Source organism: Pezoporus wallicus, unplaced genomic scaffold (assembly GCF_028554395.1).
Source record: "Pezoporus wallicus isolate ANWC-B61680 ecotype Strahan unplaced genomic scaffold, APGP_CSIRO_Pwel_v1 contig_6217, whole genome shotgun sequence".
NCBI lineage: Eukaryota > Metazoa > Chordata > Aves > Psittaciformes > Psittacidae > Pezoporus > Pezoporus wallicus.
The window spans coordinates 1529369-1539443 of NW_026637336.1; the positions used below are offsets into that span (position 1 = coordinate 1529369).

The 10075-nt window shown below is 47.3% G+C and overlaps 1 protein-coding gene across 2 annotated transcripts in view; it reads left to right on the plus strand.

The window, feature by feature from the left end:
- Nucleotides 1–9798, plus strand: part of GPC4 (glypican 4) — a 64052-nt gene extending 54254 nt beyond the window's left edge. For both annotated transcript variants that reach the window (XM_057404901.1, XM_057404902.1), the window contains exons 5-9: nucleotides 4665–4795; nucleotides 4996–5142; nucleotides 5527–5663; nucleotides 7668–7843; nucleotides 8739–9798. In XM_057404901.1, the coding sequence (XP_057260884.1) occupies nucleotides 4665–4795; nucleotides 4996–5142; nucleotides 5527–5663; nucleotides 7668–7843; nucleotides 8739–8947 (800 nt within the window). In that variant the 3' untranslated portion in view covers nucleotides 8948–9798. The remainder of the gene's footprint in view (nucleotides 1–4664; nucleotides 4796–4995; nucleotides 5143–5526; nucleotides 5664–7667; nucleotides 7844–8738) is intronic.
- Nucleotides 9799–10075: the final 277 nt, after the last annotated feature.

The following is a 10075-nucleotide window of genomic DNA, read 5'->3' on the forward strand; positions in this document are numbered from 1 at the left end:
GCCAGCGAGCCCTGTCACACGAGACTGATCAGCGACTGCATGCAATAATGAAGATTATTAAACAAGGCAATGTAAATAACTGCAATTCCAGGTTGGAAGCAAAGCTTTCTTCTAGCAGGGCTTCCTCCCCAGGGGAGGAATTCCTCATGGGAATTCTTGTCCATTCATCGCTTGAGTATGGTATTAAGCTTCATTACATTTATTGGGAGTATCTGCTTGGTTCTTGCAGTGCACCAAGAACTTAAGCTGCCTTATCTTTAGTTGAACAACTGACCAGGTCCTGATTTGTGGGTTCTATCTCAGTTTGCCCCTTGAGCAAGTAAAATTAAATAGATCAGGTGTTTGGGGCAGGGCATGTGTCGCACATCTCCTGCGTGTAGGGGCTGGAGGGTTTAAATGAGTCAATAAAGAAAACCCCAAATTGCCCTTCCAAACCCACCCCCCAACAAAGAAAACCCCCCTCCACCTGCACGGGCTCAGTGGGTTGAAGTGCTAAACGATGGCAGTGATTTATTGTGTGTCAAAACCCGCTTTGGAATACAGCAACATAATTTAAAGATAGTTAAATGGGAGAACTTGGAACGCATGCTGCAAGTACATGTGAATGGGTGCACGTGTGTATGAAATGCTCACGTGTGTGTTAGCGGGTCTGTACGTGAGTCGTTTATGTAAAGCTTTTCCAAACTCGGTTGTGAAGTTTGTGGGGTTTTCTGGGACAAGAAGACTTTTAATTCCTTACCTCTGGAAAGTGCCATTTAAGGTTATGGTGTGGGAAATAATGAGGGAATTGTACTCTTTTCTCCCATTTAGCTATTTGAATTATTTCGCCCTCTATTCCTGACACAATTACCCCAATTAGACAGGGGTATACTTTGTTTCAAACAAGCTGTTGCAGAGGTTGGAGCTCTCCTGAATGAACAGTGTTAATCTCCAGTGCCTTTTCATCATTTTTATTCTTAAATGTATCTCCCCCCCTCCCCTCCAAGGTTTATTCTGCTCGGAGATGTCAAATTCAGGCTCTCTATATACATATCTGGAGCGCGACTTTGTGTGCAAAGCATTTTTTTCCCCTTTAAGAAAAGATTGTTGTTAATGAATGGTCAAGGTCTTCCCCCTCCTTCCCTCCCCTTTTAAATCAGATCTTGGGGTTAAGACTGAAAACTGCCTTTTGTTCTTCAAGTCAGACAGTGAGGCTGAAGATGTGGGTTTCTGATTATTGGGGCCACAATGCAAAAGAATTGCTTGCCTTCATGAGAGCGAGGTGCTTTGTTGCCAAGGATTGTCTCAATGCCAGTAGCAAGGACAAATGTATGCAGGAGGAAAAGGGTCTTTAAGGGATGGTGCTATGTGGTGTGGGTTGGGGGGGGGGGCTTCCCTCCTTAAATCCACTTCCATCTCCCCATCACAGGGAGGAAACACTCTTTGTCATGCTGTGTGTTTGTAATAAATGGCCTCAGTGCATTTTTCACTCTGCCAGACTTTCCTTTTTGTGAAGCACCTCACTATGGCTTATAAATAGCAATTATTTTGCACCAGAGCTCGGGAAAAAAATCACTGATATTTGTAATCAACAACTCTCTCCCAGTAACGGGAAAATCACTCTGGGAGAGGTGAGTTGCACGGAAGCTTCATTTCTGGTGTTGGTGCAGCGTGCCTCCCCTCTTGTGTGCTGTGATGCCAGCACTATCCTGAGCCCCAGCCAACCTTATGGATGTCAGACGTGGCTGCTGGGGGGGAATCACTGCTTACCACGACCGTGGTGGGGACACCAGCCAGCTCCTGGTGGGAGGTAGGAGCTTGCAGGATGCCTTCAGAATCAAAGCTGTGGATGAGGTGGAGCCCCCCCCCCTTTTCCTTTTTTCTTTCTCCTCCTTTCTTTCTAATGGAAGTTTATTTCCTTTAGCCCTCCTTGCCAGTATCAATCCCCGCTCCAATTATTACTCTCCTTATCTTTCCTCGGCAGCTTTGGCAGCTCTGCTGGAGGCCGAATGCATTTTCTCTATGGGCAGTCAAAGCGGAGGCTGCATTCCTGGGCTGTGATACACGGAACACCATGGCACCCCTGCTAACAAAGGGCCCAATTCGCTCTACATTCCCATGGTCTTGTGGATGGCCTGCCCGGCTCAAAGTTTACAAAGATGCCAAACAGCCAGAAGAATTGGGGTTTATGTTTCCTTTCAGGCTTTCACAAACACTTTATTGATCTGCGGCCTTTCCTGGCCGCTCGGAGAATGAAGTAGTGACAAAATGGAATGATTTTTGGGTCGGGTTTTCCTGTTTCGGTTGAAACTCTGCGTTTTTGTGTGTTTCATTCTCTGTCCCCTCATAATATTTTTATCTGAAATGAGCAGCTTCCCCCAAGCCGGGCCGGGATGTTCTTTATGCGTGTGAAAACCCCCAAAAGCATTGACAGTGATGAACACATTTAAGTTGTGCTCCACTTGTTTACAAAAAGTCTCCATTTGGTAGCACATCAAAAGCATTTTTCTCCCCTCCGGCACAATGGTATATTCATGCTAGCAGTCATTACTCAGAGATTTGAAGCATCACTTTATTGGAGCCCACCACAATACAGTCTAAGACTCTTTGTTTCATTTGTTATTACCTTCTTTCCCTCCCCCCCCCCCCCCTTCTTCTTTTTAATGCATTTAGTTCAGACCTGTTTGTAGTCCCTGATGGCTAAATTCTAGCCATGCCCTGCAGCAGCTCTGTCATTGATGCTGGTGCTGTGTGCCTGCGGGATGAGGAGGCTTCCTGGGGGCTCCAGCTCCTCCTAAGCACCTTGGGGCTTAGGATGGGGTTGATCAGCTGATAGACCTTTAACCAACAGCCAGCAAATGTTCACAATATTGAGTTGGGTTGTCTTTAAAAAGTGGGTTTACAGGCTGGGAAGGTATCTGCAGTTTATGGGGTTTTGAATAACATTAATAATAATTATTATTATCATTATTATCATTACCATTATTACCTATTTTAAATGCAAAAGTAGTTTAATTTTCTATTTGTCGTCAGTTTATGGCTTTTTTTAGTGTAGTTTAACATGGCTTGGGCACTAAGGCAGAGCTGTTACTAAATTGTGCAGTATATGGAATGTCTTTATAGGGCTTTAAGAGACAGCCAGAGCCCCCATCAGTTTTCTGCTTGTTGAAAGTACCTTCTGCACTGGGAGGATAAACATCATGAGAAAAACTTTGCAAGAGAAATTAACAGAAATGGGAAATGCCCATTTCTCCTTAATGGAAGGGAGCAGGAGTGGGGAGGAGCTCCTCAGGAAAGGGTTTCTTCAGGGTCAGAGTGAAGAAACAGGCTGTGCCCTGGCCTCCTAAATCACACAGGCTAGGAAAAAATGAAGAATTAAATGCAACTGGGGAACGATGAGTTTGTGCGGAGCATCATGAAGTGATGCAGGAGAGGAGACGAGCAAACAGTGTGCTTTGGGGTGGAGGTACCGTGGTGAAAACTGATGTGAAATAAAGGTTGCGATGGGCAAGGAGAGGGGAGTGCTTAGCAGGAGGTGTGTACCTGGAGGCACCTTCTAGAGGAGAACCAGAGAGAGGGCTTAAATGCAATGCAGAGCAAAAGCCTTAATGCCAATAATAATTTCCCAGAGGAAGTAGTGGATGTTCAGTAGCTGCTGGGTTTAATGATGTATCTGATGAGGACGTGCGTGTCGGCACGGGAGGAATGACCTAGTGTTGGCTGGGGGACTTTTCCATCTCCCCTTGCCTAGAGGTGTGCCAAGGACATCAGTGCACAATGAGGTGTGTATATACAGAGAGATATATGGGTGTGTGTCTGTATGTATATATATGTATAGCAACAGCATTTACCCTGGTCTCATGCAGTCTCCCCGGTGCAAATTGTCCGTGCAATCCCTTGGCTTCCCCAGGCATGGCAAAGCCTGTAGCTTTCCATTAGGGAGAGCTGGTAATGATGGTCATCTTGAGCCCTTTCCCATTGGTGTCCTGCATTCAGGAGCACCATGAGGAAGCCAGTGGCTTTGAAAGCAGTCTTGAAAAACAAATGACACAAGACATCCTTTAATAACTGAGGGTGGAGAGGAGGGTGTTAGTAATGCTTGTTCTAATGGGAGGAGCTGATTACAGACTGCCTGTTGGCAGGCTGCGATGGTTCTCTCTCCTTTAACATGGCTTTTGATGTATATGAGCCTGTAGCTCGGGGCTGGCAGCCTGGAAGTGCCTGGTGATGGCTCTGGGAATGGAGCAAACTGGGATGCTGGGGACGGACTCTTCATTAGAGACTGTAGTGATAGGACAAGGAGTGACGGGTTCAAACTTAAACAGGGGAAGTTTAGATTGGATCTAAGGAGGAAATTCTTTCCTGTAAGGGTGCTGAGGCACTGGAATGGGTTGCCCAGGGAGGTTGTGAATGCTCCATCCCTGGTGGTGTTCAAGGCCAGGTTGGACGAGGCCTTGGGTGATATGGTTTAGTGTGAGGTGTCCCTGCCCATGGCAGGGGGGTTGGAACTGGATGATCTTAAGGTCCTTTCCAACCCTAACTATTCTATGATTCTATGATTCTATGTGTGCTGGTCAGAAGCAACGCTGTGGTGGTGAACATCTGTGTGCTCCATCTGTTGTCCTTGTTACCTGTTAGTCTTGAAGCTCCTCCATTAAAATCCCTCATTTCTCTCTTTGTGTTAGATTCGATGCTGCTGGTAGCAGAGAGGCTGGAGGGTCCCTTCAATATCGAGTCAGTCATGGACCCCATTGATGTGAAGATTTCAGATGCCATCATGAACATGCAGGAGAACAGCATGCAGGTGTCCCAGAAGGTAAATGGGCCAAGGGGACGCTTTGGTTTATTCATCCACTGTGTTCTATTTCCCTGTTCTCATCAACGGGTTATTTCTTTAATGCCTTTTCAAGTCTGTATACAGCTGATGCATTATTTGAGGCAGGGGCTGGGTGGGAGCGTGCAGAAGGGAGGCTCTTGTGACCTCACCTCATAAAACCCTTTCCTTCTCTCGTGTAGGTTTTCCAGGGATGCGGCCAGCCAAAACCTCTTGCCCAGGGCCGGGCCGCGCGCTCCATCTCCGAAAGCGGTTTCGGTGCTCGCTTCAGGCCCTACAACCCGGAGGAGAGGCCAACCACAGCCGCCGGCACGAGCTTGGACCGGCTGGTGAGTGCCTGGTCCTGCTTCGCACCCCTGTGCCGCGGCGTGTAATTTTCCACTTGTAATTTATAGGGTTTCTTAATATTCCTTGGCTGTCTCGGCTCTCGGAGGGGTGTAATCTGCCCATGGCTCTAGACGTGAATTACCTCAGCGCTTCTATGTCAGAAAAGGGCCTGTTTTAAAGGCTTGGCTCATGAGTAATGTGTGAGGAGCGGTGTTTAATTTTGTATTAAAGAAGTAAATCAACCATCAAAACACGCAGCCTGAAGATCTGGCCTATACACGTCTGTTGTGATAAAAAATACCTTTCCGGCTTCACTTTTAATGAGCGTTTGGTATTCTGGATTATGTCCTGTTTTCTTTCTTTTTTTTTTTTTTTTTATTTAATAGGTTACTGATGTGAAAGAGAAGCTGAAGCAAGCCAAAAAGTTTTGGTCATCTCTCCCTGGCAACATTTGCAACGATGAAAAGATGTCTGTAGGCACTGTCAATGAGAATGAGTGCTGGAACGGGAGTGCCAAGAGCAGGTTTGGCCATGCTGCTGCCCCTGCTTAACTCTCTCTCCCTCTCACCCCAGTCTTTCCCCAAGTGCTCTTCTCCTACAGGAGTGATCCCAGCTCCCCTGAGACAGGCCGCTGCCATTATCCCTTCTTTTTCTTGTGGATGGGAGAGCTTGAGCACCAAGCTAAAGGGTTGTCCAAGCTCTGCGTGGTGGTTTATTTGAAAGGCGAGAGCTGAGTATAGATACCCAGACATGGCATCTCCTCTCGGACTTAAACCTCCCTGTTAGTGGTTGCTCATGGGTTTGGGGAGGTGATTTATACAAAGTCCTGTATCACGGCTGCAGAGTGGGGATGCTCGTGTTGTTGCCCAGTTGAGCAAGGGGAGATGGACGCTGGTCAGATGTCCTCTGTTCCGCTGCAGAGGTCAGTGGCATGAGGGGGGCAGTGCTTTCCATGCACACTTTTTATGGAAAAATAGTTCCAAACCTTATTTTTTTTTTCTTGTAAGGAAGAAATTGCCAACACATGAATGAGCCAAAGGTTTTCTGTCATATGGTTTATGTAACTGTTGGAGTTTGAGTTTGGAAATAGAAGTTTTTTTTTCTGTTTGCTTACTGAGGAAATAAGCAATATCCAAGATGTTCCATTAAAACAAAAAAAAAACACCCAACAAATCAGTCATCCAGGCTGTTCCAGCAGTTTTTCTAAGTAATAGCAGGTTTCACCCCTGGTAGTTTTGGGGCACAGGACTGAGCCATCCCACATCCACTTTGCACCCTTTTGTGGGTGCCTGAAGCTGCCTTGCTTGGCCAGGGTGATGGTTTGGGTGTCTGCAACAAGAAATGAATGGCTCTGCCCCCCTGAGGGCTTGTTCAGCAGCTTGTACAGGGCTTTTCACAGCAGGTCTCCCCAGTGTACATGCAAAGCTGGCCCCAGTAAGGAGGAGAGATGGAGACTTGGCAGCAGGGGGCAAGGACACAGAGAGGAGGCTGGACATCCTATGTGGGTTGTGCAAGATGTTTTGCTTTGCTGTTCCCCTTTTCTCTGTGGCTCCAGTAAGCCCAAAGTTCAGTTGCCTTCCATGCTCTGGTTTCTCTTTTGGCTCTCTGACTACTTTGAGACATAATATTGATCACAAATAATAACAAAACCACCATCATCACTTACAGTAGTAACAAACAACCTTTCCATATACAGGGGAGCATTTGAGCCCTTTGGATGTATGCTTGTAACTCATTGCCTGGTCTCCAGGATCTGTTGATAGTCTTTTCTCTCCCATGGTACTGCTATTGGCACCATAACTAAGAAAAGAAATGTTTTCTTCTCATAAATGATGATTTTTCGTGTAAGTCAGGTAATTGGAGGAGGGAGAAAAAGTGTCATATCCCTGCTCAATAAGATGAAATACCCATTTCAGGAGACTTATTCTGTTGGGTTTTGTTGCTCAGCCTCTCTTTTAAGCCAAGAGGCCACAGGTGTGATCAGACCCAAGCCCGCACTCTTCAGACCAGCAGCTCAGCTCTTCTCTGCCATAGTTAGATTACCTTCAGCATCACCGATGTTTCTCCTGCTGGGGTTATTAGGGAAATTGCATCTCATGGCTGCGTGGTGAGAAGTACACGTCTAATACCCCAGCTTGGTGGTTAAGGTCCATTATGCAAAGGCAGAATGATATTCTTGCCCCCAACAGTTACTATAGGTTTCTCTGGGATAACTGTAGCCCCAAAGGTTGTTTTCCCAAAAGTGCCACCTACGTGGGCACCTCAGCAGCTTGTTTTGCTCTGTGGCCTGCAGCAAGCTGATTTATGCTATTGTAAGCCATTATTATTGCAAACCCCAGATCTCCTCCTCTTTTCAAGTTGGGGAGAAAATTGTCTTTCCCCTGCCTTTGTGGCACAGGCTGTATGAAACCCGTGTTTAATTCCACAGGTTGTTCAGGCTGCAGGGAGGGAAGGAGGGGTAAGAAAGCAGAGAAGGGCTCTGGGAGGATTCTTAGCTCTGGTACCAGCAGGAATGGTTTCTTTGCAGGTATGACTTTGCGGTGACTGGGAACGGCTTAGCAAGTCAAGTGAATAACCCCGAGGTGGAAGTCGATATTACCAAGCCAGACATGGTGATTCGCCGGCAAATCATGGCTCTGCGGGTGATGACCAACAAGCTGAAGAATGCCTATAGTGGGAATGATGTCGACTTCATTGACATAAGTATGTTTGCTGTTATTTGCCTTTTGCTTTTCCTTGTTTTCCCTTATTATCTGGATTTCAGGCTGACATGGGGTAGCTGGATAAGCGTCAGCTGTGAGGAAGTGTGTTAGTAAAGAGGGTGGGAGCAAGTGTCTAAGACAGGGTGTATGAGGAGGGTTGTTTCCATAGCAGGGTTTGGATTGGAAGGGACCTTTAGAGGTCAGCTAGCCCACCTCCCCTGCAGTAAACAGGGACATAGAATCAGAGAATAGTTAGGGTTGGAAAGGACCTTAAGATCATCCAGTTCCAACCCCCCTGCCATGGGCAGGGACACCCCACAGTAAACCATGTCACCCAAGGCTCTGTCCATCCTGGCCCTGAACACTGCCAGGGATGGAGCATTCACAGCTTCCCTGGGCAACCCATTCCAGCGCCTCACCACCCTCACAGGAAAGAACTTCCTCCTTATATCCAATCTAAACTTCCCCTGTTCAAGTTTGAACCCATTACCCCTTGTCCTGTCTTCATCTTCAAGTAGATCAGGTTGCTCTAAGCTCCATCCAACCTGGCCTTGCATGTTACTAGGGATGGGATGGGGCAGCCACAGCTTCTCTGGGCACCCTGTGCCAGCGCCTCAGCACCCTCACAGGGAAGAGCTTCTGCCTAAGAGCTCATCTCAGTCTCCCCTCGGGCAGGTTAAAGCCATTCCCCTTGGCCTGTCCCTCCATCCCTTGTCCCAAGCCCCTCTCCAGGTTTCCTGCAGCCCCTTCAGGCACTGGAGCTGCTCTCAGGTCTCCCCTTAGGGATCCTTCTCTTCTCCAGCTCATCAAGTCCAACTTGCTCCCCTTTCCCCACCCCTACCCGAAGCCTCGCGCAGCCCCGCACGGGAGGGTAACACGCGTGTTTGTGCCCACAGGCGAGGAGAGCAGCGGGGAGGAGAGCGGCAGCGGCTGCGAGCCCCAGCAGTGCTCCTCGGAGTTCGAGTTCAACGCCACCGAAGTCACCGGGAGCTCCACCAAGAGCGATAAGAACGCGAACACTTCTGCCGCTGCCCGGGGCAGTCTATCACAAGCGGCCTTGCTCCTTAGCATCTTCCTCTTGGCTGTGCAAAGACAATGGAGATAATTGTGCAGCGTAGGGGTGGGGGGGGAAAGACTTTTATTATCAAAGTTAGAAGGCACCTGCTTTCACTTTTATACCATCTAGGGACTTGGCTTTTTAAGTTAATGGACAACAGTGTACAGTTTTTACTATGTTGCCACTGGTTTTAAGATACTGGTTATTTTTTTTTCCCCTTGGTATGCTGGGAATAACAGGACCGGGGGGTACCAGTCTGTCCCGTTCACCAAGAATCCATGTGAGAGGTGGATAACAGAAATGTATATACAAGCCTGTAGTTAGCTCTGCATTTGTGTCTTTATCACTTTTCTTTTTTTTTTTTTTTTTAATTTTATTTTATTTTACCATGTTTCCTACAAAAACGAAAGAGCCCTGGGGTCTCCTTGGCCTGTAACAAGTCTGTGTTTCCGAAATGAGAACTATCTGTACAGAAGCAGGTTTTATTTATCATGTTATCTAATGGGGGGAAAGAAAAACCAACTGCCCAACAAGCAGAAAACGTGTTTCATGTAGTTAACTTCCCATTTATCCACATTATGTTGGTTGCCTTATCTGGAAAGAGGTGGAAGTGATTTGCCTTTATTCTGCGGTATAACAAGAGGCAAAGGCAGAGCTGGTCAGTGTGCCAAGTGGCCTGCTTGCACAGGGCATTAATGCCAGGAGCAGGTTGTACTTGTAAAGAAACAAGAGGTTTGGTGAAATTGGAAGAGACTACGGAGAGCTCCGGTTCTTCAGACACTGGGAAGAGTTGTTGTTTGTCCCCCGGGATCCTTGCAATTAGCTGTAACTCCTGTAGGTCAGTTCCTGACGTGCATCCCCCTTGGGAATAAGGCATTAAACTTGTTCAGTTGGAAGCATCTTGTCGTCTCACAGATCCAAATGCCAACATGTATCTCGTCTGCAAATGTGTTAGGTGAATGCTGGATTCGGCTCTTAGTGTTGGTTTGGTTTTGAGGGATGCGAAGTGGGAGGGAAGGGGAGGGGTGTTGGATTGGTTTGTGCAAGAGTTGTGATTTCCTCTCCCATGGGGGACAAAAGGGAAGGAGCAGGTGAGCAGTGCCCCGTGGCACTGGTGCAGGCAAATCCGAGTTGGAGCTGGTAGGGCTGAAACTCCTCCTTTTCCATGTATTTGAT